This window comes from Ambystoma mexicanum, chromosome 7p (assembly GCF_040938575.1).
Source record: "Ambystoma mexicanum isolate Mex_15411 chromosome 7p, UKY_AmexF1_1, whole genome shotgun sequence".
In the NCBI taxonomy this organism is placed as follows: Eukaryota; Metazoa; Chordata; class Amphibia; order Caudata; family Ambystomatidae; genus Ambystoma; species Ambystoma mexicanum.
Window position 1 is genome coordinate 7,189,705 of NC_090939.1, and position 27,971 is coordinate 7,217,675.

Consider the following 27,971-nt stretch of genomic DNA (forward strand, 5'->3'; position numbering starts at 1 on the left):
CTCCTAGTCTTCTTCTCATGAGTGTGGTGTCCATGATCGGCCACTAGCAGATGTCTCCTAGTCTTCTTCTCATGAGGCTGTTGTCCATGATGGGTCACTAGCAGATGCCTCCTACTCTTCTTCTCATGAGTGTGATGTCCATGATCGGCCATGGCGTCCATGATCGGCCACTAGCAGATCCCTCCTAGTCTTCTTCTCATAAGTGCAGTGTCCATGATCGGCCACTAGCAGATGCCTCCTAGTCTTCTTTTAATGGGTGTGGTGTGAATGATTGGCTACTAGCAGATGCCTCCTAGTCTTCTTCTCATGATTACGGTGTGTCTGATCGGCCACTAGCAGATGCCTCCTAGTCTTCTTCTCATGAGTGCGGTGTGCATGATCAGCCACTAGCAGATGCCTCCTAGTCTTCTTCCCATGAGTGTGGGGTGTATGATCGGCCACTAGCAGGGGCCTCCTAGACTTCGTCTCATGAGTGCGATGTGCATGATCGGCCACTAGCAGATGCCTCCTAGTCTTCTTCTCATGAGTGAGGTGTGCATGATCTGCCACTAGCAGATGCCTCCTAGTCTTCTTCCCATGAGTGTGGGTGTATGATCAGCCACTAGCAGATGCCTCCTAGTCTTCTTCTCATGAGTCTGTGTCCATGCTCGGCCACTAGCAGATGCCTCCTAGTCTTCGTCTCATGAGTGCGATGTCCATGATCGGCCACTAGCAGATGCCTCCTACTCTTCTTTTAATGAGTGCGGTGTGCATGATCGGCCACTAGTGCCTCCTAGTCTTCTTCTCGTGAGTGTCTTGTGCATGATCGGCACCTAGCAGATGCCTCCTAGTCTTCTTCTCATGAGTCTGGTGTCCATGATTGGCCACTAGCAGATGTCTCCTAGTCTTCGTCTCATGAGTGCGATGTCCGTGATCCGCCATGGTGTCCATGATCGCCCACTAGCAGATCCCTACTAGTCTTCTTCTCATAAGTGTGGTGTCCATGATTGGCCACTAGCAGATACCTCCTAGTCTTTTTCTCATGAGTGCGGGGTGTATGATCGGCCACTAGCAGGTGCCTCCTAGTCTTCTTCTTGTGAGTGTTGTGTGCATGATCGGCCACTAAAAGATGCCTCCTAGTCTTCTTCTCATGAGTGCGGTGTCTATGATCGACCACTAGAAGATACCTCCTAGTCTTTTTCTCATGAGTGCGGGGTGTATGATCGGCCACTAGCAGGTGCCTCCTAGACTTCGTCTCATGAGTGCGATGTGCATGATCGGCCACTAGCAGATGCCTCCTAGTCTTCTTCTCATGAGTCTGGAGTCCATGATCGGCCACTAGCAGATGCCTCCTAGTCTTCTTCTCATGAGTGTGATGTCCAGGATCGGCCATGCTGTCCATGATCAGCCACTAGCAGATCCATGCTAGTCTTCTTCTCATAGGTGCGGTGTCCATGATCGGCCAATAGCAGATGCCCCCTAGTCTTCTTTTAATGAGTGCACTGTGCATGATCGGCCATTAGCAGATTCCTCCCAGACTTCTTCTTGTGAGTGCGGTGTGCATGATCGGCCACTAGCAGAGGCCTCCTAGTCTTCTTCTCATGAGCGTGGTGTCCATGATCGGCCACTAGCGGAGGCCTCCTAGTCTTCTTCCCATGAGTGCGGTGTCCGTGATTGGCCACTAGCAGATGCCTCATAGTCTTTTTCTTATGAGTGCATTGTCCATGAACAGCCACTAGCAGATGCCTCTTAGTCTTCTCATGAGTCGGGTGTCCATGATTGGCCACTAGCAGATGCCTCCAGTCTTCTTCTCATGAATGCGATGTCCATGATCGACCACGGTGTCCAAGATCGGCCACTAGCAGATCCCTCCTAGTCTTTTCTTATGAGTGCGGTGTCCATGATCGGCCACTCGCAGATGCCTCCTAGTCTTCATCTCATAAGTCTGGTGTCCATGATCGGCCACTAGAAGATGCCTCCTAGTCATCTTCTCATGAGTGCGATGTCCATGTTCGGCCATGGTGTCCAAGATCGGCTACTAGCAGATCCCTCCTAGTCTTCTTCTCATAAGTGTGATGTCCATGATCGCCCAATAGCAGATACCTCCTAGTCTTCTCATGAGTGTGATGTGCATGATCGACCACTAGCAGATGCCTCCTAGTCTTCTTCTCATGAGTGCGATGTCCATGGTCGGCCACTAGCAGACGCCTCCTACTCTTCTACTCATGAGCACGGTGACCATGATCGGCCACTAGCAGATGCCTCCTAGTCTTCTTCTCATGAGTGCGGTGTGCATGATCGGCCACTAGCAGATGTCTCCTAGTTTTCTTCTCATGAGTGTGGTGTGCAAGATCGGCCAATGGCAGATGCCTCCTAGTCTTCTTCTCATGAGTCTGGTGTCCATGATCAGCCACTAGCAGATGCCTCCTAGTCTTCTTCTCATGAGTGCGATGTCCATGATCGGCCATGGTGTCCATGATCGGCCACTAGCAGATCCCTACTAGTCTTTTTCTCATAAGTGCAGTGTCCATGATTGGCCACTAGCAGATGCTTCCTAGCCTTCTTTTAATGAGTGTGGTGTGAATGATTGACTACTAGCAGATGCCTCCTAGTCTTCTTCTCATGATTACGGTGTGTCTGATCGGCCACTAGCAGATGCCTCCTAGTCTTCTTCTCATCAGTGCGGTGTGCATGATCAGCCACTAGCAGATGCTTCCTAGTCTTCTTCCCATGAGTGCGGGGTGTATGATCGGCCACTAGCAGGTGCCTTCTAGACTTCGTCTCATGAGTGCGATGTGCATGATCGGCCACTAGCAGATGCCTCCTAGTCTTCTTCTCATGAGTGAGGTGTGCATGATCTGCCACTAGCAGATGCCTCCTAGTCTTCTTCCCATGATTGTGGGTGTATGATCAGCCACTAGCAGATGCCTCCTAGTCTTCTTCTCATGAGTCTGTGTCCATGATCGGCCACTAGCAGATGCATCCTAGTCTTCGTCTCATGAGTGCGATGTCCATGATCGGCCACTAGCAGATGCCTCCTAGTCTTCTTTTAATGAGTGCGGTGTGCATGATCGGCCACTAGTGCTTCCTAGTCTTCTTCTCGTGAGTGTCTTGTGCATGATCGGCCACTAGCAGATGCCTCTGAGTCTTCTTCTCATGAGTCTGGTGTCCATGATTGGCCACTAGCAGATGCCTCCTAGTCTTCTATTAATGAGTGCAGCATGTATGATCGGCCCCTAGCAGATTCCTCCTAGTCTTCTTCTTGTGAGTGTTGTGTGCATGATCGGCCACTAAAAGATGCCTCCTAGTCTTCTTCTCATGAGTGCGGTGTCTATGATCGGCCACTAGCAGATACCTCCTAGTCTTTTTCTCATGAGTGCAGGGTGTATGATCGGCCACTAGCAGGTGCCTCCTAGACTTCGTCTCATGAGTGCGATGTGCATGATCGGCCACTAGCAGATGCCTCATAGTCTTCTTCTCATGAGTCTGGAGTCCATGATCGGCCACTAGCAGATGCCTCCTAGTCTTCTTCTCATGAGTGTGATGTCCAGGATCGGCCATGCTGTCCATGATCAGCCACTAGCAGATCCATGCTAGTCTTCTTCTCATAGGTGCGGTGTCCATGATCGGCCAATAGCAGATGCCCCCTAGTCTTCTTTTAATGAGTGCACTGTGCATGATCGGCCACTAGCAGATTCCTCCTAGACTTCTTCTTGTGAGTGCGGTGTGCATGATCGGCCACTAGCAGAGGCCTCCTAGTCTTCTTCTCATGAGCATGGTGTCCATGATCGGCCACTAGCAGAGGCCTCCTAGTCTTCTTCCCATGAGTGCGGTGTCCGTGATTGGCCACTAGCAGATGCCTCATAGTCTTTTTCTTATGAGTGTGTTGTCCATGAACGGCCACTAGCAGATGCCTCTTAGTCTTCTCATGAGTCTGGTGTCCATGATTGGCCACTAGCAGATGCCTCCATTCTTCTTCTCATGAATGCGATGTCCATGATCGACCACGGTGTCCAAGATCGGCCACTAGCAGATCCCTCCTAGTCTTTTCTTATGAGTGCGGTGTCCATGATCGGCCACTCGCAGATGCCTCCTAGTCTTCATCTCATAAGTCTGTTGTCCATGATCGGCCACTAGAAGATGCCTCCTAGTCATCTTCTCATGAGTGCGATGTCCATGTTCGGCCATGGTATCCAAGATCGGCTACTAGCAGATCCCTCCTAGTCTTCTTCTCATAAGTGTGATGTCCATGATCGCCCAATAGCAGATACCTCCTAGTCTTCTCATGAGTGTGATGTGCATGATCGACCACTAGCAGATGCCTCCTAGTCTTCTTCTCATGAGTGCGATGTCCATGGTCGGCCACTAGCAGAGGCCTCCTATTCTTCTACTCATGAGCGCGGTGACCATGATCGGCCACTAGCAGATGCCTCCTAGTCTTCTTCTCATGAGTGCGGTGTGCATGATCGGCCACTAGCAGATGTCTCCTAGTTTTCTTCTCATGAGTGTGGTGTGCAAGATCGGCCAATGGCAGATGCCTCCTAGTCTTCTTCTCATGAGTCTGGTGTCCATGATCAGCCACTAGCAGATGCCTCCTAGTCTTCTTCTCATGAGTGCGATGTCCATGATCGGCCATGGTGTCCATGATCGGCCACTAGCAGATCCCTGCTAGTCTTTTTCTCATAAGTGCAGTGTCCATGATTGGCCACTAGCAGATGCTTCCTAGCCTTCTTTTAATGAGTGTGGTGTGAATGATTGACTACTAGCAGATGCCTCCTAGTCTTCTTCTCATGATTACGGTGTGTCTGATCGGCCACTAGCAGATGCCTCCTAGTCTTCTTCTCATCAGTGCGGTGTGCATGATCAGCCACTAGCAGATGCTTCCTAGTCTTCTTCCCATGAGTGCGGGGTGTATGATCGGCCACTAGCAGGTGCCTTCTAGACTTCGTCTCATGAGTGCGATGTGCATGATCGGCCACTAGCAGATGCCTCCTAGTCTTCTTCTCATGAGTGAGGTGTGCATGATCTGCCACTAGCAGATGCCTCCTAGTCTTCTTCCCATGATTGTGGGTGTATGATCAGCCACTAGCAGATGCCTCCTAGTCTTCTTCTCATGAGTCTGTGTCCATGATCGGCCACTAGCAGATGCATCCTAGTCTTCGTCTCATGAGTGCGATGTCCATGATCGGCCACTAGCAGATGCCTCCTAGTCTTCTTTTAATGAGTGCGGTGTGCATGATCGGCCACTAGTGCTTCCTAGTCTTCTTCTCGTGAGTGTCTTGTGCATGATCGGCCACTAGCAGATGCCTCTGAGTCTTCTTCTCATGAGTCTGGTGTCCATGATTGGCCACTAGCAGATGTCTCCTAGTCTTCGTCTCATGAGTGCGATGTCCGTGATCGGCCATGGTGTCCATGATCGGCCACTAGCAGATCCCTACTAGTCTTCTTCTCATAAGTGTGGTGTCCATGATTGGCCACTAGCAGATGCCTCCTAGTCTTCTATTAATGAGTGCAGCATGTATGATCGGCCCCTAGCAGATTCCTCCTAGTCTTCTTCTTGTGAGTGTTGTGTGCATGATCGGCCACTAAAAGATGCCTCCTAGTCTTCTTCTCATGAGTGCGGTGTCTATGATCGGCCACTAGCAGATACCTCCTAGTCTTTTTCTCATGAGTGCAGGGTGTATGATCGGCCACTAGCAGGTGCCTCCTAGACTTCGTCTCATGAGTGCGATGTGCATGATCGGCCACTAGCAGATGCCTCATAGTCTTCTTCTCATGAGTCTGGAGTCCATGATCGGCCACTAGCAGATGCCTCCTAGTCTTCTTCTCATGAGTGTGATGTCCAGGATCGGCCATGCTGTCCATGATCAGCCACTAGCAGATCCATGCTAGTCTTCTTCTCATAGGTGCGGTGTCCATGATCGGCCAATAGCAGATGCCCCCTAGTCTTCTTTTAATGAGTGCACTGTGCATGATCGGCCACTAGCAGATTCCTCCTAGACTTCTTCTTGTGAGTGCGGTGTGCATGATCGGCCACTAGCAGAGGCCTCCTAGTCTTCTTCTCATGAGCATGGTGTCCATGATCGGCCACTAGCAGAGGCCTCCTAGTCTTCTTCCCATGAGTGCGGTGTCCGTGATTGGCCACTAGCAGATGCCTCATAGTCTTTTTCTTATGAGTGTGTTGTCCATGAACGGCCACTAGCAGATGCCTCTTAGTCTTCTCATGAGTCTGGTGTCCATGATTGGCCACTAGCAGATGCCTCCATTCTTCTTCTCATGAATGCGATGTCCATGATCGACCACGGTGTCCAAGATCGGCCACTAGCAGATCCCTCCTAGTCTTTTCTTATGAGTGCGGTGTCCATGATCGGCCACTCGCAGATGCCTCCTAGTCTTCATCTCATAAGTCTGTTGTCCATGATCGGCCACTAGAAGATGCCTCCTAGTCATCTTCTCATGAGTGCGATGTCCATGTTCGGCCATGGTATCCAAGATCGGCTACTAGCAGATCCCTCCTAGTCTTCTTCTCATAAGTGTGATGTCCATGATCGCCCAATAGCAGATACCTCCTAGTCTTCTCATGAGTGTGATGTGCATGATCGACCACTAGCAGATGCCTCCTAGTCTTCTTCTCATGAGTGCGATGTCCATGGTCGGCCACTAGCAGAGGCCTCCTATTCTTCTACTCATGAGCGCGGTGACCATGATCGGCCACTAGCAGATGCCTCCTAGTCTTCTTCTCATGAGTGCGGTGTGCATGATCGGCCACTAGCAGATGTCTCCTAGTTTTCTTCTCATGAGTGTGGTGTGCAAGATCGGCCAATGGCAGATGCCTCCTAGTCTTCTTCTCATGAGTCTGGTGTCCATGATCAGCCACTAGCAGATCCCTCCTAGTCTTCTTCTCATGAGTGCGATGTCCATGATCGGCCATGGTGTCCATGATCGGCCACTAGCAGATCCCTACTAGTCTTTTTCTCATAAGTGCAGTGTCCATGATTGGCCACTAGCAGATGCTTCCTAGCCTTCTTTTAATGAGTGTGGTGTGAATGATTGACTACTAGCAGTTGCCTCCTAGTCTTCTTCTCATGATTACGGTGTGTCTGATCGGGCACTAGCAGATGCCTCCTAGTCTTCTTCTCATGAGTGCGGTGTGCATGATCAGCCACTAGCAGATGCCTCCTAGTCTTCTTCCCATGAGTGCGGGGTGTATGATCGGCCACTAGCAGGTGCCTTCTAGACTTCGTCTCATGAGTGCAATGTGCATGATCGGCCACTAGCAGATGCCTCCTAGTCTTCTTCTCATGAGTGAGGTGTGCATGATCTGCCACTAGCAGATGCCTCCTAGTCTTCTTCCCATGATTGTGGGTGTATGATCAGCCACTAGCAGATGCCTCCTAGTCTTCTTCTCATGAGTCTGTGTCCATGATCGGCCACTAGCAGATGCCTCCTAGTCTTCGTCTCATGAGTGCGATGTCCATGATCGGCCACTAGCAGATGCCTCCTAGTCTTCTTTTAATGAGTGCGGTGTGCATGATCGGCCACTAGTGCTTCCTAGTCTTCTTCTCGTGAGTGTCTTGTGCATGATTGGCCACTAGCAGATGCCTCTGAGTCTTCTTCTCATGAGTCTGGTGTCCATGATTGGCCACTAGCAGATGTCTCCTAGTCTTCGTCTCATGAGTGCGATGTCCGTGATCGGCCATGGTGTCCATGATCGGCCACTAGCAGATCCCTACTAGTCTTCTTCTCATAAGTGTGGTGTCCATGATTGGCCACTAGCAGAGGCCTCCTAGTCTTCTATTAATGAGTGCAGCATGTATGATCGGCCCCTAGCAGATTCCTCCTAGTCTTCTTCTTGTGAGTGTTGTGTGCATGATCGGCCACTAAAAGATGCCTCCTAGTCTTCTTCTCATGAGTGCGGTGTCTATGATCGACCACTAGCAGATGCCTCCTAGTCTTTTTCTCATGAGTGCGGGGTGTATTATTGGCCACTAGCAGGTGCCTCCTAGACTTCGTCTCATGAGTGCGATGTGCATGATCGGCCACTAGCAGATGCCTCCTAGTCTTCTTCTCATGAGTGTGATGTCCAGGATCGGCCATGGTGTCCATGATCAGCCACTAGCAGATCCATGCTAGTCTTCTTCTCATAGGTGTGGTGTCCATGATCGGCCAATAGCAGATGCCTCCTAGTCTTCTTTTAATGAATGCGGTGTGCATGATCGGCCACTAGCAGATGCCTCCTAGTCTTATTCTCGTGAGTGCAGTGTGCATGATTGGCTACTAGCAGGTGCCTCCTAGTCTTCTTCTCATGAGTGCGATGTCCATGATCTGCCACTAGCAGATGCCTCCTAGTCTTCTTCTCATGAGTGAGGTGTGCATGATCTGCCACTAGCAGATGCCTCCCAGTCTTCTTCCCATGAGTGTGGTTGTATGATCAGCCACTAGCACATGCCTCCTAGACTTCTTCTCATGAGTCTGGTGTCCATGATCGGCCACTAGCAGATGCCTCCTAGTCTTCGTCTCATGAGTCCGATGTCCATGATCGGCCACTTGCAGATGCCTCCTAGTCTTCTTTTAATGAGTGCGGTGTGCATGATCGGCCACTAGTGCCTACTAGTCTTCTTCTCGTGAGTGCTGTGTGCATGATCGCCCACTAGCAGATGCCTCCTAGTCTTCTTCTCATGAGTCTGGTGTCTATGATCGGCCACTAGCAGATGTCTCCTAGTCTTCGTCTCATGAGTGCGATGTCTGTGATCGGCCATGGTGTTCATGATCGGCTACTAGCAGATCCCTACTAGTCTTCCTCTCATAAGTGCGGTGTCCATGATCGGCCACTAGCAGATGCACCCTAGTCTTCTTTTAATGAGTGCACTGTGCATGATCGGCCACTAGCAGATTCCTCCTAGACTTCTTCTTGTGAGTGCGGTGTGCATGATCGGCCACTAGCAGAGGCATCCTAGTCTTCTTCTCATGAGCGTGGTGTCCATGATCGGCCACTAGCAGAGGCCTCCTAGTCTTCTTCCCATGAGTGCGGTGTCCGTGATTGGCCACTAGCAGATGCCTCATAGTCTTTTTCTTATGAGTGCGGTGTCCATGATCGGCCACTCGCAGATGCCTCCTAGTCTTCATCTCATAAGTCTGGTGTCCATGATCGGCCACTAGAAGATGCCTCCTAGTCATCTTCTCATGAGTGCGATGTCCATGTTCGGCCATGGTGTCCAAGAACGGCCACTAGCAGATCCCTACTAGTCTTCTTCTCATAAGTGCGGTGTCCATGATCGCCCAATAGCAGATCCCTCCTAGTCTTCTTCTCATAAGTGTGGTGTCCATGATCGCCCAATAGCAGATACCTCCTAGTCTTCTCATGAGTGTGATGTGCATGATCGACCACTAGCAGATGCCTCCTAGTCTTCTTCTCATGAGTGCGATGTCCATGGTCGGCCACTAGCAGAGGCCTCCTACTCTTCTACTCATGAGCGCGGTGACCATGATCGGCCACTAGCAGATGCCTCCTAGTCTTCTTCTCATGAGTGCGGTGTGCATGATCGGCCACTAGCAGATGTCTCCTAGTCTTCTTCTCATGAGTGCGGTGTGCATGATCGGCCAATGGCAGATGCCTCCTAGTCTTCTTCTCATGAGTCTGGTGTCCATGATCAGCCACTAGCAGATGCCTCCTAGTCTTCTTCTCATGAGTGCGATGTCCATGATCGGCCATGGTGTCCATGATCGGCCACTAGCAGATCCCTACTAGTCTTCTTCTCATAAGTGCGGTGTCCATGATTGGCCACTAGCAGATGCTTCCTAGCCTTCTTTTAATGAGTGCGGTGTGCATGATCGGCCACTAGCAGATGCCTCCTAGTCTCCTTCTCATGAGTGCAATGATGATCGGCCATGGTGTCCATGATCGTCCACTAGCAGATCCCTCCTAGTCTTCTTCTCATAAGTGCGGTGTCCATGATTGGCCACTAGCAGGTGCCTCCTAGTCTTCTTTTAATGAGGGCTGTGTGCATGATCGGCTACTAGCAGATGTCTCCTAGCCTTCTTATCATGAGTGTGGTCTGCATGATCGGCCACTAGCAGATGCCTCCTAGTCTTCTTCTCATGAGTGCGGTGTGCATGATCGGCCACTAGCAGATGTCTCCTAGTCTTCTTCTCATGAGTGCGGTGTGCATGATCGGCCAATGGCAGATGCCTCCTAGTCTTCTTCTCATGAGTGTGATGTCCATGATCGGCCATGGTGTCCATGATCGGCCACTAGCAGATCCCTACTAGTCTTCTTCTCATAAGTGCGGTGTCCATGATTGGCCACTAGCAGATGCTTCCTAGCCTTCTTTTAATGAGTGCGGTGTGCATGATCGCCACTAGCAGATGCCTCCTAGTCATCTTCTCATGAGTCCGGTGTGTATGATCGGCCATGGTGTCCATGATCGGCCATTAGCAGATCCCTACTAGTCTTCTTCTCATAAGTGCGGTGTCCATGATCGGCCACTAGCAGATGCCTCCTAGTCTTCTTCTCATGAGTGCGGTGTGTATGATCGGCCCCTAGCAGATGCCTCCTAGTCTTCTTCTCATTCTAATAAGCCCTACCTTCAATCCTTAATGCTACTTCTAATGCTGAGCACTTCCGCTACCTTGATATTGCATCTACACAGGTAGGTCCCTTTCCTGAGGACAGACATTTAGTATGAACTTTTAAAGGGCTTTGGTTGCTTAATCCAGAAGGCAGTGGCTTGTAGACACCTCTTTGCTGATTGCTCCTTCTGTTTCGCACCAGACATATCTCTATTGACGCGACTAGGCATTTGTCACTGAGAAAGTCCCTAACTTGATTTCAAGCAATGGGACGTCTGGACAGGATGTCAGCTTGTTTGTTACTTCTCCCTGAAATATATTCAGTTTTAAATGAAAATTCACATTGTTTAGATAGTTGCCTGGTCAATCTGGGGGTTGCTGCTTTGGTGCTCCCTAAACAGAAAATGTGGCTCAATGGTTTGTGCACTGTCCTAAGTATAAAGGTTCTTCCCCCGTAATTAGGGATTAAGGTATGCTGCGACCACGTGTATGTGAGCTTCTCCTTTTCTATGATTGAGCCATTTCGCTCTGATAGGGTGAGAATTTGCATACGTGACTGTTCATTCTTTTGAGCGATTTATTAAGTTGTGCATTGTCCCAATGCCATACGCACCGGCATCCACTGTGATGCAAGTGCACATTGCAGCCTGGAGAGGCGGCAAGCATGGAGCACTGGATATTGTCTGCTCTGTCTCCTGCAAGGCTTGTTGTTTCTCATGGGTCCTTGCACAATCTTGTCCCTTATTTAACAGTCCTCTCCAGAGGCGTTGCTAGGGAGTGTCTGGGGGGCTATAGCCCTGGGTCTTTTGGTTGTAGCCCCAGATAGAAGTTCAGGGGATGCAACCAAAAGGCTGCTACTTCTGAGTTCTGACCGTCACGACATTAGCGTAGCTCCGGATCCTTTCCAGACCTTGCAACACCTCTGGTCCTCTCATTTCTTCCGTCGATTGGAGAATTTCTTCATAAACATGTTGAGCCCTAAAAATGAGTTCAGCAGATCCATGTTGATATGAATTGAGACACTATTGGTAGGTTCTGCAAAGTCGTTCTTGGGTTTCGCCCCATCATCAGAGACGGTGCAACCAAGGTAATCTACTTGCCTTTGCATGAAATTACCTTTTTCCTTGCCCAACCGGAAGACTTTGGCGTTCATGAACTTGAGCACTTGATTCAGTGCCTGGTTGTGGTCTTGCGCTGTTGGACCATAGATGAGCACATCGTCTTGGAAATATATCACATTTCCGATTGCAAGAAGTAGATGATGCGTCATTCTCAGAATCGGCAGGCTAGAGCCCAAACCCCATTCTGCTCATCTGAAAGATTCATGGACGCTGTGAATGCTGGTACATGTCTGCAATATGATGGTATGCATTAGGGATATCTGTTGTTTTGAAATAGTTGGCCTTACCTGGAATCAATGCCAGTTCTGAGGTTCTTTGAAGAGGATAATTATCAGTGACAGTTTTCTTGTTGAGGCTGCGCAGATCTACGCAGATTCTCAATGTATTTATTTATACAGGAGGAACCATGCTCTTTAGATCTCAAAAGAACATGCAATAGATAAGAAATCAGATTTGACGGGAAGCAGTGAGCTTCTTACAATGTGGTGAGCGCAAGTGACATTCTGACCAGGTTGTGAAGGGGAGTAAATGGAACAGTCACCGGGGACAATACATAGGTAGGCTTACAAAGACTAAGGACAATCGTCATGAGACATTTTTAAGTGCAGGTAGGCCAGCTGTGCTCGGGATGTGACCATGATGGGTGAAGTTCTACAGTGGAGTCAGTGGAAGTGAGGCACAGAGGCATGTGAGAGGCGATGGAAAAATGTTAGCCAGCAGGCAGATGAAAGGTAAGTTTAGAGGCGAGGAGGTAGGCTTTTAGTTTGGCTTTGAATAAATCTGTGTGGACTGTTTCTTGGATGTCCGGGTTAAGAGAATTCCATGCAAGTGGAGCAGGAAGAGAGAAAGAGCGAAGGCAAGAGTAAGTACAGGGAAGGCCAGGAGCCACAAGGGTAGACAAGGAGACAGGGCAGAGATTACGAGAAGGCTTGTGGAGTTGAATAGAGGAGGATAGATACACTGGTGCATTTCCGTGGATAGATTTGTGAACCTGGAGCAGAAATTTAAATCTGGCTCTGTTTTGCATCGTCAGCCCTCCAGCCTGGTGAAGGTACGAGGACGTAGGTGTGAAGTGAGAGTTCAAAGAGAGTCCCGATAGCAAAGTTAATTATCTTGTCGAGAGGACAGAAAGCATAGTTGGGGAGACCAAACAGGATACTGGCAGAGTAGAACTGTTTAGAGAATACAAGAGTGGCTAAAAGATGCTTGGCAGAGTTGAAAGGAAGGAGGTGCCTTATTTTCCTAATACTTAGGAGGTTAAGAAAAGCCGCCATTGCAGTTTTGGAGATGAAAGTAGAGAAGGTGTGATAAGAGTCAGAGATGAGATGAGGTTGCTAGCTGAAGAAGAGTAGTGGAGAAGAAGAGTAGTGGAGAGTGTCAGGTGGGACCTGGATAGGCAGAGGAAGAGATGAGCAGGAGTATTTTGCAGGGAAGAAGAGCACCTTTGTTTTGGTAGAGTTTAACATCTGAGAGTGCAAAGCCATCCAGTATTTAATGGCAGTGAGACAGTTTGAAGTTTTGATAGAGAGATCCGAGGAGAGGTTAGGAAAAGAGAACAAGATTTGGGTGTTCGTCTGCAAGGAGTTGGTACGAGAATCCAAGAGAGGAGATTAGTGACCCAAGAGCAGAGGTGTAGAGTCTAAAGCGGAGAGGACCCGAGACAGAGCACTGTGGAACACCAACAGTTAGAGGAGTGAGTTGAGAGATGTTGTTGCTTCAGCAGAGAGACAATTGGCAAGGTGCGAAGTAGGATTCAATCCAAGCAAGGGATTGATTGGGAATCCCAAGAATAAAAAGACTGTTGAGGAGATAAGAGTGATAGAAGTGTCAAAGGCAGCGGACAGGTCAAGGAGAATTAGGATAGAGGATAAGTTGGAGTCTTTAGCAGAGGAGATGAAGTTAGAGACATCCATGAAAGCAGTTTCCATGGAGTGACAGGAGCAGGAACCTGCTTGTAGGGGGTCTCAAAGGTTGTGGATGTCTAAGAAATTGGTGAGAGGGTTGAACACAGCCCTCTCTTTAGAGCACTTTAGAGTAGTATGGAAGGAGAGAGACGGGATAGTTCGCTGGCAGGTTCGGGTGAGCATCTTGCTTTTTTAGGAGAAGGATGACTGTGCCATTTTGAAAATATAGGGGAAACAAGCCCTGTCTAAGGACAGGTTGAAGAGGTGAGAGGCTACTAAAGGGACAATAGGCTTCACTAACTGAGGAGCAAGAGGATCTGATGGGGCACAAGCGGGGTTAGCCTTCATCAATAGAGATAGGACTTTGTCAGTATTAGTGTGATTAAAGTGGGAGATAGACAGAGAGTATGATGGTAGAGTAGGCGGAGTGTAGAATGTAGGACGAGGTTGTGTGAGAAAGGTCGGGAGAGAGTCTCTAATTTTGGAAATGTTTGTAGCAAAGTCTTCAGCTTGGTCATTAGCTGTGAGAGTGGAGTTGATAGTTATAGGTTTAGGAGTAGTGAGGAGATGAGTTTAGGTTGCCCTCTAGCCAGCGAGGATGGTTGGAGTAACAGTCAATGAGGGTGCAGTTGCAATCAATGTTTGCTCTATCAAGAGAGGACTTGAGAGAGTTCAGGATAGAGCAGATGCATCTCTGTCCATACAGAGCGTGAGTATGGGGTGACCCATGGTCGAAGATTCTGGGATTTAGAGGTAAACGTTAACACTGGGATGTGGGTGGAGAATATAGCTTTCACGCCCCGGCAGGGGAAGGGACATGGGCTTTAACGGCCCGCCATCCCAAGCTTTGGTAGGCCAGAGCAAAGCTAGGGCCTCAGCTCGGGCTGAGGGCCATTGAAGCCCATGTCCACCTCCCCTGCCGGGGTGTGAAAGCGATTTGCACCCTGGGATTTACTGGGGTGTGGATAGTTTTCTTTTTTTTTGTCCAATGGGAGATCAGCTCAGTTCCAGTCCATCTCCGGTTGTAGAAAGAAAAATGGCTGTCACCGTTAACATAGAAAAGGGACTAGGTCCCTTTTTTTCGGATGATGGTGGCCATAAGAAACATGTTCCAAAATGGCAATCATCATTCAAAAGGGACTTAGTCCCTTTCCTATTTTAATATTAAATATTATTCTATTTAGGTGCGGGCAGTGATAAGAGGATCGCGCCTGGGAAAGACATATTTTCATTGGTCAAACTGTCTTTCCCAGGTATGAATGAGTCATACAGTAGTGATTTGAAGCTGGAGAAGGCAGGGTTAGTGGACAAGGCATCAGGTGTGAAGGTGGAGAGTGAGGACTGAAGGTCCCAGAGCAAGGGAGGCATGGTTTTAGTAATAGGTGAGGCAAGTGGTTGGGAGAGGTCAGATGGTGGAAAGGAGATGGTGCTGGAAACATTGGTGTGAAAGTAGTATTCGTGGCTGAGAGAGGGGTGCAGATGAATAAGAGATCCAAAGAGTTGCCCCCAGTGTGGGCAGGCAGGTAATGGATAGAGTTGAGAGTGTGGTCATTAAGAAAATTAATTTGCCATATTGTCACTTTCTAATCAGAATCACTCCAACCTTCAATAAGCTCCATGATGTCCTCTTGGATCATTTGGCTGAGTAACGTCTGTAGTTCATCCCGGACAGAGATGGGGACAGGTCTCACTTTATGCTTGATATGGACTCCCTCAGGGTTTAGCGTGATAAAGTGTACATAACTTTAACACACCCTGTGTCTGTGAGGGTTTGTAGGGCAGTATGTGGACGCAGCTTCTTTGAATTGGCTAATAAGCCATGGTGATGCGAGTCCATGAGGCAGTGGATCTCTCAAGGTCCGAAGTCTTTAGGAAGGCGGAGGTTCAGATAGGTAGGTCCCAGGCCCCAGAAGTCCTTGTGGACAATGTGACTGGTGTAACCACATATGACGCGCCCAGGGTTTACTCTCCCTCATCTCTTATACTCGATGACTCTTCTGTCTGCCTTCCTTTTGCATCCGTGTCCCCTGGTGACATGGCCTGAGCCTTCACAGTTTGCATGTTCCCTTCACCTCCCTTTCACCTTTCCTAGGTTCCTGTGGCTTTTTGGGAAACTGCCAGAGCCTCATCCAAAGTCTCATTCTTTACAGTCAAAAATATTTTCTTTCATTTTGAAGTCTTTGCAGTGCATTACTCATGAGCAAGTCCTTTCCTGGCTTATCTAAAGCACGTGGCAGGCAGCTCCCTAAGGCCAGATGGGACATCATTCATTGAGTCATTGGACGTCTGTTCTCTGGTGTAGAACCCTGAGGTTCATCACATTCTCATCTCCGCCAAGTTGTTTGTCCAATCCACTGACAGCTTCGGGCTACCAATGAAAACCTGCTCCAGATCTGGTGGTGATTCATCCGAGAGGACGTCAAAAATCCGGGTACCTTCTACTCCTGGATTATTCCAAAGCATGGCTTTGTTTCCGGCTGGTTTGAAGTCGGGATCACACTATAGTTTAGGCCATTACCTCCACACAATCGCAGGTTTACCATGGAGTGGCGAGAATAGTCGCAGCGGCGTGATTGTCTGATTTTCTGATCTTTCGATCTTCCTTCTGGATTTGCGGTAGTCATGGGCTTTTATGCCTCGAGGGATGGACCAATCCCGACTTGCACTTGGCTCCAGTGTTGCTTCCGGAAGCACCCTTTGAATAAAGTTCAAGCTGCACCCATTGGTTTGAACTATGTGTGTGTTTTTATCTCTTTCCCAGCAGGGGCTCACCGACGCCTTGAGAGGTCTTCTATGGTCTGAGGTCTGATATGCGGGTAAATGTAGGATTTCCTGTACATAATCTCCTGGAGCAAGCTTCCCTACTTCTATCTCTCATCGGATTTCCTGTACATAATCTCCTGGAGCAAGCTTCCCTACTTCTATCTCTCATCGGATTTCCTGTACATAATCTCCTGGAGCGAGCTTCCCTACTTCTATCTCTCATCGCCACAGTCCTGCTCCTGCGCTTTCTCCTCGGCCTCCTTCCCCCTTCCCATCATCCAATAGAGAGTGTGCGGCAGGAGAAAGACTCATCCATACAGACAGCCAGTAGAAGGAGAGAAGGACTTGTTTCAAGTGGAAACGGGTGCATACATGTGAGAGGCCCAAGCTTACAAATATCTGCTAACCTGGCTCCTTAGCCGTACAGACTAAACCAAATAAGTGAAACTGGGATATTCAACCAAAGTCCCTCCTCTCCCCAAATCCCTCCTTGTTGCAAACCCTCCCAATTCCCCTCCTCAAAAGCTTAATAACTTTGCTGCTATCACTTTCTCTGTGCCCCACACACACCGCCCTCCTTCTGACATTCCCCCCCACCACCTGGCCCCCAGCCAGTCTGTCTGTCTGAACATAACTAGCCACCCTCTTTAACAATACAATAACCCTATACTTTAACCCAACAACTAACTGAAATTGCAACCAGAAAAACCTTGCCCAGAGGTATTATTTCCACCCCCCAACTACTAAACCTTTGACCTCCTCCTCTGAAGCCATCCCCACAACCAATATTTACAAATCATTACCCATCTTCGACAGGTGCACGCCATCGTCCCTAAATACACTGATCGCCTCATATCTAGTGCTTGATACCTCAACACTGTGACATCCCAAGCCGTGCAAAATGTCTCCATCTCGCCCTATCCCCTGCCGCCTCACTCACGGCTCCCATCCAGACCATGCCAAGAGGAGGTACAAGTTCTGGTCAATTTGAAGCCCCCTCAGACCAGTCTTTCATTTTTATCCGGGTTTCCTCTTCATTGTCTTGATGACGGTCACCCTAGGTTCCCTGGCGAGGATATTTCCTCCCACATGCACCAAAATCACTCCCGGTAACCAATGCCCCTATTTCATTTTCACAATCATCGGCATAAAGTTATCCTATCTTAGAGCCCTCATCTCCAACCACCTCACCACTGACCCCCGATAGCTGCAGCCCAGTTGGTCTCAAAGACTCTCCACCGCGCCAGCTGACCCGGTCATTTTCCCATCGAGTGTCTGCAATCCGGGCCTCTGGTCGGTCAGACCTTTCCTGCACCACATCTGCAAGACAAAAGGAAAGTGTATACTGACCCATTAAAGCTTTCAATCCTCCCTGACTTGGGGCAAGGCGTACCTCAGCCCCCTCCCTTAGCCCTGGCGCTCCGTCTTTCCAGTTTCTTCAGCTCGTTCTCTCCTATCCCTAATCTCCTGTCTTCTGAAACCACCCCTATTCTGAAGGAATGTGTGCCAAGACCCCCAGCATCTTCATCCAATAACCTCAACACCTTACGTAATACACGCAAAACTTACAAAGCTCTCAACCCCTACCCCAAAAAACCAACCTTAGGCCCTCCCTGCACACCCTTTTCCAAACATGTGCCCTCTGTTTAGCACCACTCATGACCCCTCACTCCCTTTACCCAAGAAGACCTAGAAGCCGCAAGTCCCTCTTTCAGTTTCTAACAAATATGTCTATCCCCCTCTGTCAACCTCACTTCTAACCAACGCAAACCCTCCATCCTTTTCCGCCGTACACACCCCGATACTCTATGAGCCGCAAATAACATCCACGTAAAGCAGGCGCAGAACAACGACACCTCCCAACCAGACTAGCGTACTTTCCACAGTACTCCCAGCCACCTTATAAGCAACTCTGCCGACATAGCCCTCCTCAGCATGTTAACCTGCCCCTCCCCCTAGTCCAATATTCCAGCATCCTACGGGCCATTTCACCCCCACTTGGCTCAAAACCCCAAACCACTTGCTGTAAAAAGCAGTGCCTGCCAACTTGCCTGCAATAGTGCCCCTGGACCTCGGTACATCGCCATCATGTTGTCCCACCTCCCACCTCCTTTCTTCTGCATCCACCCAACCCTTCAAACCCGCCTCCTCCCCAGATTACACATTCTTGCAAGGATCTCCGAGGCTTCAGGTAAGGACTTCTCCATCAGCTTCAGGGTCTTTAATCTCCCAGCTGCCGCAGTCCCGCCCAGATCCGCACTCCTTCCCCATTCGCCCCTGGAGCAAGCCCACAGAACGTCTGCCACTGAAAATGAGATAAAGGATCGGCTAACCATGACCCTTTCCTGGCACACCCGCTCTAAACACATTATTGGTACAGGCACCGGAGCACAAACACCCGTAAAAGCTTTGCAACCCTCTAATGCCTCGCCAGGTTTCTGTTCACAACCTCCATGACACTTTTCTTACACCCATTAAATCTCACCTTCCTGTTCCTCAGTTGTCTACCCCATAAGCACAAGGTCACCACCAATGGAAACATTCCCAAAACATTGTGCTGAACCCTGGCCGCTCCAGTCCTCCAGCCGCCCTTCCGCGCACCACGTCCCCCTCCAATGGATTCCCAGGGTGCCAAACAACACCATGTAGAGTTCCTCCAAAAATACCACACCTCTGGGGTCTTCTCTCGCCGCCCTAGACAACCTCACTGCATGATGAGGCGGCCCTGCTCCCTGAAAATCCACCCCATTCAGAGTTACTCCCTCTGCCAGTGCTAGTGTAGGGGGAGTCCTGGAATTCCTCAGTTGGTATTCTGGAAATACCACTTGCTTCCTTTTTTTCCAATTTCTTAAATTAAGTTTTGACATTACAATGACGGTGTATCAAGCAGTATAATAAATAATACGTTGTAATAAAGACCATTAATTTATATATACAATTTGAAAATAAGCATATCCAATTGAGTGACGAGTGGTGTATCAAGGAAAATAGCGAGATCATTAGGGATATAACCGAGTGATGGGAACTATTAAATGAACTATTATTGACAGAGAGGGACGTGTGAAGAGATATTAGATGTTTAAAGACTGAAACTATGTAAAACAAAACAAGATAAGACAAGAGGACAAAGGGAGGCAAGGGAACGCAAATTAAGAATATATCAAATACTATATCACGAGAACACATGGAGAGCAAATTCATTAAAAGACACTGGAAATGGATCGTGATCAGTGAACATGAATAATGTTGGGTCATTTCTGATGCTCTCATGCATTTCAAGGTAAAGGTGGTGAGAGGGGGGCAATGCCACTTGTTCGCCTCCTTACAGTCGCCGCATGTAAAAGCGGCGGTCGCCATGTTTAGGAGCACTGGCTGCGCTTCTACGGCTAATATTAAACCATTACCCCCATCGTCGGGTGGAGGTAGACATTGACGGATTTCCGCTTTGCAAATCTAAGTCATAATGCCAGGGGCATTCACCTACTCACCTCTCAATTGCAAGGGTGGTAGAAACGTCAGTATTGGGCCAGTACCGCCATGTGTACTGTTTCCACCAATAAGTGGGACTGGAGCTCACATCATCTCTCAGTAACTGATGCCCCCAATGACACCAGCCATTGGTTTCCTCTAAATCATCATTTCGTGCCAGCTGGGGCTTTTAGATTCAGAAGGGACATGACTAAGGGGAGGTCAGGTCTTCCCATTCCTTGCTGTTTCCAAGGCTCCCATTGGAAATCCCAGGGTAAGACGTCACGCTATCCATGGATGGACCCGGTGCTTCCGAGTGGAAGGAGAGGGAGTCCAAAAGACCTTTCTCCATGGTGACCATGGAAACAAATGTCCTTTCCCACCAGCGCTGCCCTGGGATGCTTCCTTCGGGCATGGAGAAAACCTGGGAATAGCAGTTTTCCTTGGATTATTCCCGTTCAGCTGCCAGCCCGGACTGACCTCCAGAAAACCTTCCTTGGCCAGCGTGAATAGAAAGGCTTTCCTCCAGACCCCTCTCTGCATAATGAGGGGGAACGGCATTCTCCTGCATAGCGGTGACTCTTTGGAACTCCCTCCAAAGGAAATACGAACAACAGAGCATCTCCTAAAATGGAGCAACATTTTGAAAACATGACTCTTTAGCTCACCAAGCTAAAAAGGGAACGAATGAAAACCACCAACGCAACATGATTAGAAATTCCAAAACCGGATCACCCAGAGAAATAAAATGCCCGACCCCAATCTCCATCGAATAAGATTAACCAAACAGGTCAACCCAATGCACAGAAAAAGACTCCGACCGGCGACTAACCCTACTAAAACCTCTCTAACACTCTGCCTACCCACCCTCCAACACTGCAAAAACCAGACACATACATACCTCTGCCACAAAAAACAAAAACACTGCAAACTACAAGCAGTCTACTGACTCTCCACAACACCCAAGAAGCACATAAACCACCCATGCACAACCACCCACCAAGCGCCACACAACGTCGATCAACTAAAACAAACCAGCACACAGTGACTAGTTTTTCTGAACTGAAGCTACCAACAGCACATCAAAGCTCTCTAGTGCTTTGCCTCTCTATCACACTAATCTACCCATCCCGACCCCCTTCCTTTTCCGATCTACCTGGGCGCCTGGGGACCTTGAAAATGGCAGCGGTGTATGCTAGAAATCTCAATAACATAACATAACAATAAGTGGTACCAATGTAAGGCCATCATAAACTATGGACCACACAGAGTGGATGCTGGTCATGTGACCCAGAGAATAGTTCATTTAAGGCACTGAGTTATATGACCACTCTCTGTTGTCATTGTGTCCCACCAGACTTTACGTGCACTCTACCAATACAGACCACAGAACTGCGATGAGCTCCTGCTGAACCCGAGCGACTTGGTGTATGTGGATCCCTCCCAGCAAAGTGAGGCAAGTGACGGCTGGATGATCGCAACCTCGCACCAGACTGGCTGCACGGGGCTGGTGCCTCAGAACTACCTGGAGCGAGTCAGCGAGGCCGAAGCTTGGGTGAAGCAAAGGTTAGTAGACATGTTTCAGATATCCCGTGAGTTCACATGTAAGCCCGATTCCTCACTGACCGCATGGACACGATTGCTATGGGCATTCATGCATCAACACTCCTCCAACCTCCCTGGAGCTGTCATTCGCTCACAGACACCAACGCTGTAACCGCGTGCATGAAGGAGCAGCAGGACAAAGACACCAGCCAACTCACCCATGTATTTCACACAAACGCAAGACACAACACATACTCACAACCGCAAGGCACAACACATAGTCTCAAACGCAAGACACAAGACATACTCACAACCGCAAGGCACAGCACATACTCACAAACGCAAGGCACAACACACAGTCACAAACACAAGACATAACACATAGTCACAAATGCAAGACAAACACATACACTGTACACTCTATAAATCATAAAGGAATCTACAATTACTTATGCATCCTTTCTAAGGAGTCTACTGTGATGACTCCCTCGATGTTGTCACTTCTTCTTGGAAGGGGGACCCTTCATCAGGGACAGGGAGGTGAGGCTGCTATCCGACAGTCCCCCTGGTGGTGGTACTCAGTGGAATAATCCCATCGGTGGGGAGCCCCCCATGGGAGAGGGGAGGACTATTGAGGGAGAGTGTGGTATACACACCATCATGTTGTCAGACATGAGTCACCCAGCCTCCCTTTCTCCTCTTGCTTCTACTAATTTCCTCATAAATAGTAATATGTATATCAGGCAGATGAGACTATGATGAGGAAGAGTGAGGGAAGAGTGAATGTGGATGACTTGAAAGCACTGCCACGAGGAAGAGCAGGGCGATGCAGAGCCTTACGCGGAACTGATGCAAACATGCTAGCTATTGGAAGCTAGGAAGAAACCAGGACATAAAACCTGACAAGTTATATCAGAGTATATCCTGTCCCAGAGAAGCTTCACACCGGAGAGCCGAGCGTGTCGCAGAGAGGTCCTGCGGCAGACCCAAACATCTGGAGCAGAGAGCGAAGAACAACAAGGCAGGGAAGAACCACGACTTCCCTGGTTGTGGGAGAAACCAGCATCCGGTGGCAGAACCCAAGCCACCCGAGTGATCCAGACAAGACCCGATGTGCCAAGAAAAACCAGTGTGGTAGATCCGCTGCGAACTGAAGGAAGACCGTGAGAGCCCAGGAGAAGCCGCAGAAGCCTGCCAGTGTTGCCAAGAACCGGAAACCCTAGCAGACCAAGTGCAAAGGTATGCAGAGGGGCACAGGGAAGACACAGGGAGACCGCAGAGGCTGTGGTTGGGAGGAAGTGCAGAGCCATCTTCCTCGTCCCAGTGATCATTTAGGGGGTGTAAGAGTGCCGCAAAAAGACTGAAAGAGAGGCCTGGCAGGATAGTGAACCAGGCATAGTTAAAAGACATTGCACAGATGAAAGAGGGGTCAAGGACCCAAACATCGAGAGACACCAGTTGCGAACAAAGGGGGTGAAAAAGCGCCCCCGAGAGACTGAAAGAGAGGCCTGGCAGGATAGTGAGTCTGGTCTAGTTAAGAGGCACTGGATGGCCTATGGGCCAAAATATCGAAGAAAGACCAGTTGAGAACAGAGGAGGTAAAAGAGAGACTCAAAGAGATAAAAAGAGAGGCCTGGCAGGAGAGTGAACCTGGCCTAGTTAAGAGACATTGCATGGCTAAAAGAGGGGTCAAGACCTGAACATCAAGAGGGGCCATTTGAGAATGGAGGGAGTGAAAGAGCCCCTCAAAGAGACTGAAAGAGAGGCCTGGCAGGGAAGTAAACCCGGCCTAGTTGAGAAGCATTATAAGTGGAACAAGCGGTCTAGGACCTAGGTAACAAGTTGATAAATCCAGAGGAAGACAACCTTTGGTATAAAGCTTGAGATGTTTGGGGGAAAAGAACCTTTGCCACAAAACACAAGAAGTCGAGGGAAAGAGAACATTTGCATAAGTTACAAAAATACCAAGAGAAGAGAACCATTAACACAAGTACGAGAAGTCCAAGGGAAGAGACCCTTTGGCACAAGATAGTAAGGGGGGAAGAAAGATCTTTTTGGCACCCATCATGGGAAGACCAGAGGAAGGGGATCATGCCCTTTGGCAGAAGATAGAACTGTACTAAATAAGAGTATTGACAAAGGGAACCTACAGAACGCTCGGGGAAGGAAGGGGGACACCTTCCCTATATTCTTTGGATCTTGGAACTTTGAACTGCTTGAAGCACCCTGAAGAAGAGGGTCATCCTGTTCTAAGCAGGGGGTAGTTCAGTTATAGGTTTTCTGTTGAGGTGTAAGGGATAGAAATAGGTTTAGGACACAGGACAGTGGACTTTATACTTTTGAGGACATTCTGACACTATCCTTAGTTTTGGTTGAAGCAGGGAAAACCCTCTTAGTCACAGGGACAGGTCGGACTCTTCCTTATTTTAAGTTCAGTGAAGATCGATAGCAACAAGCATGCCCCCTTTGCACCCGAGTCTACTGCTGCGCCCTTGCACTGCCTTCTGCGTAATACATTTGCATGATTCTGCATCCTGGCTGTTATAGAGGATCAGGATTCTGGCTCTTTTTGGTGATACCTGAAAAATGAACTCTGGCATTACCAAAGCCACTGCCCTGTGCTGTACAAAGACTAAAGATTTAAAGGCTGGTCTAGGTTTGCCCAGGGGCCTAAGGCGCGTTAGAAATACGTTAAACATAATCATAAACATAAACATTGTACCAATGCGCTGGACCTCAACAAGTGTTTTACCCGTTTCTGACGCACGGTGTATGTTAGTTTATGTTATTACCGGTTTGTACTGTGCCTGTGCTGGACAAAAAACTGAAACTGCATGAATGATTCTCTAGAACATGTGTGTGGCTCTATATCAGACCATCTGCTAGTAAGGATGTCTAGTGGCAACACATGAAATCCTAACCAGTGGATAAATGAGGTTGTGTTAAAAGTTGGGTATTCTCAATGTTCGTCTCTTGACGCAAGAATACTCAAGGCTTTTACAGCTGCCCTCATTTTCCTGGTGCCTTTTAGATCTTTTGAAGCAAAGACGAGATGGGTTTTGTGGGTTTTCTTTGGGAGTCAGTTGTGTAGACCGTGATTTGTTTGGGTATCGCTTGGGCCCTATCACTCTTATTGGCATCAGTGACACTGTCTTCTGCAAGAGTTTGATCTTCATGAGCCCTTAGAGAGATCCCAAAGGCTACAGGTGTAATATTAATTGCATCTTTATTATAATCAAATCCCACCTCCTTGTGTAGGAAATATGCAGTGGCACCGCAGAGGCAGTGCCTAAAGAGCTATCTAGAGTTGTCTGATTTTCATTTGCTTTATCATATCCCCTTATCTGTGGGCTGTTGGTATCCATTGCTTTATAATACATGGCAGCCTGCAATACCTGTATAAAGGCCTGTAAATAATCATCTTTAATACATGGCAGCCTGCAATACCTGTATAAAAGCCTGTAAATAATCAACTTTAATACATGGCATCCTGCAATACCCATATAAATGCCAGTAAATAATCATCTTTAATACATGGCAGCCTGCAATACCCGTATAAAAGCCTGTAAATAATCATCTTTAATACATGGCAGCCTGCAATACCTGTATAAAAGCCTGTAAATAATCAACTTTAATACATGGCATCCTGCAATACCCATATAAATGCCAGTAAATAATCATCTTTAATACATGGCAGCCTGCAATACCTGTATAAAAGCCTGTAAATAATCAACTTTAATACATGGCATCCTGCAATACCCATATAAATGCCAGTAAATAATCATCTTTAATACATGGCAGCCTGCAATACCTGTATAAAAGCCTGTAAATAATCAACTTTAATACATGGCATCCTGCAATACCCATATAAATGCCAGTAAATAATCATCTTTAATACATGGCAGCCTGCAATACCCATATAAAAGCCTGTAAATAATCATCTTTAATACATGGCAGCCTGCAATACCTGTATAAAAGCCTGTAAATAATCAACTTTAATACATGGCATCCTGCAATACCCATATAAATGCCAGTAAATAATCATCTTTAATACATGGCAGCCTGCAATACCTGTATAAAAGCCTGTAAATAATCATCTTTAATACATGGCTTCCTGCAATACCCGTATAAATGCCAGTAAATAATCATCTTTAATACATGGCAGCTTGCAATACCTGTATAAAAGCCTGTAAATAATCATCTTTAATACATGGCAGCCTGCAATACCTGTATAAAAGCCTGTAAATAATCATCTTTAATACATGGCTTCCTGCAATACCCGTATAAATGCCAGTAAATAATCATCTTTAATACATGGCAGCTTGCAATACCTGTATAAAAGCCTGTAAATAATCATCTTTAATACATGGCAGCCTGCAATACCCGTATAAAAGCCTGTAAATAATCATCTTTAATACATGGCAGCCTGCAATACCTGTATAAAAGCCTGTAAATAATCAACTTTAATACATGGCATCCTGCAATACCCATATAAATGCCAGTAAATAATCATCTTTAATACATGGCAGCCTGCAATACCTGTATAAAAGCCTGTAAATAATCATCTTTAATACATGGCTTCCTGCAATACCCGTATAAATGCCAGTAAATAATCATCTTTAATACATGGCAGCTTGCAATACCCGTATAAAAGCCTGTAAATAATCATCTTTAATACATGGCAGCCTGCAATACCTGTATAAAAGCCTGTAAATAATCAACTTTAATACATGGCATCCTGCAATACCCATATAAATGCCAGTAAATAATCATCTTTAATACATGGCAGCCTGCAATACCTGTATAAAAGCCTGTAAATAATCATCTTTAATACATGGCTTCCTGCAATACCCGTATAAATGCCAGTAAATAATCATCTTTAATACATGGCAGCTTGCAATAGTCATATAAATGCCAGTAATAATAATAATAATAATTAGGCTTTTATATAGCGCTACAAACCCTCAGGTATCTGAGCGCTGCTTATTATTACCCACGGTGTGTGGTGCTCATTTATCGACCTCGGAAGGATGAAAGGCTGAGTTTGGCCCCGCCGGGATTCGAACCTGCGTTAACAGGCTCTGCACGGGTGTCAAAGCGGGCGCTCTACTCGCTGTGCCACTTGACCGGCAATAAGTCAATAATCATTTTATAATACATGGCAGCTGGAAATACCTGTATAAAAGCTTGTAAATAATCATCTTTAATACATGACAGCCTGCAAGCAATACCTGTATAAAAGCCTGTAAAAAATCATCTTTAACACATGGCAGCCTGCAATACCCATATAAAAGCCTGTAAATAATCACGTTTATAATACATGGCAGTCTACTATACCAGTAAAAAAAAAGCCTCTAAATACTTGCCTTTAATACATGGCACACTTAAATACCCATATAAATGCCTATAAATAATCATTTTATAATACCTGGCAGCCTGCAAAATCTGTACGAAAGCCTATAAATAATCATGGCTAATTCATGCCAGTCTGCAATACTTGTATACAAGCCTGTAAATAATTGTCTTATAATACATGACAGCCTGCAAATTGTGTGTAAATACCCATTAAGTAATCCTCTTACAGATAAATACATGATGGCTGCAATATCAGTGGAAAAGCCTGGAAACAATGTTCTTATTACAAGCTACTTGTGAGATCACAAGTGCGCTGTAAAAAGAACACCACATCACAACGGCTTTGTAATCAGTTATTGCGCTTCACTTGTGACGTCACTAGGTCTGCTGCGTGAGCCAGCAGGGAGCATAATTCCAGCTGTTACTGCAGCACCTTATTAAAGCATTTACGAGCTTTGAAAATGTCTTCCTTGGAAAGCGTTTTCTGTGACCCTTTACAGCCTTTAAGTGATAAGAACTCTGTATGGCAGAATGTTTAATGCGTGAATTGTAGGTGTTTAACACATGTGACTAAGAACCTACATGGTATAACTTTTTTAAAACACAAAATGAAAACGTTGTTCTATGCAGTTTATTAAAATGTTTAAGCTATTTTTCTGCAACACATTCAAAGCTGCATAATAGCCTTTTAAAATCCAAACAGATTGTAGGCTGTGTGGGTGAGTCAACGGAAGATCTGTGACATTAAGCAAGAGGCCAGGTATTAAAGGGGGTGACAGCGTGTGGCCACGTGTTATGAGGAATACAATATCGCCCCCTGTGTGTAAACACGATATTGCAAGTCATCCCTGACTTCTGTGCCCATATAAAAGAGCCTGGCATGGAACGCCTCAGTGACCTGCAATAATCTTATACCGTATGGTAGCGGGTACATTACCCCATATAAAATGGCGCCGAGTGAAGGAAACATCGCTTGCTTTGCTCGCTCCATTGGGGGGGTTTATAGCACTATGAGAAGACTATTTCAAGGGTCTCGGTCTTTCTTCACCCCATCAGCATCACGTGTCCCCTATGCTTGTTAACCTGCATGTCCCGCTCAGGATATTAAGTGCAGCCCCGAGCCATCCTACTGAGAGTGATGTGGTGACTTCTCACAGTTTAGAATGCTTCCGGGGGCTTCCGGGGGCTTCTTGGCAATGGTGAAGTCCAGAGGGATCCATTTCTTACCTGGTGCCGGCATTGCTGGTTCAGGGGAGTATACCCTGGG

The 27,971-nt window shown here is 47.6% G+C and overlaps 1 protein-coding gene across 4 annotated transcripts in view; it reads left to right on the forward strand.

Annotated features, from left to right (window-relative positions):
* Nucleotides 1-27,971, forward strand: part of UBASH3A (ubiquitin associated and SH3 domain containing A) — a 368,437-nt gene that overhangs the window by 218,529 nt on the left and 121,937 nt on the right. For all 4 annotated transcript variants that reach the window (XR_011283382.1, XM_069635649.1, XM_069635648.1 and 1 more), the window contains exon 6: nt 21,162-21,370. Coding sequence is in view for 3 of the 4 variants with exons in the window: in XM_069635649.1 (XP_069491750.1) it covers nt 21,162-21,370 (209 nt within the window). In the remaining variant the exon portion in view is untranslated. The remainder of the gene's footprint in view (nt 1-21,161; nt 21,371-27,971) is intronic.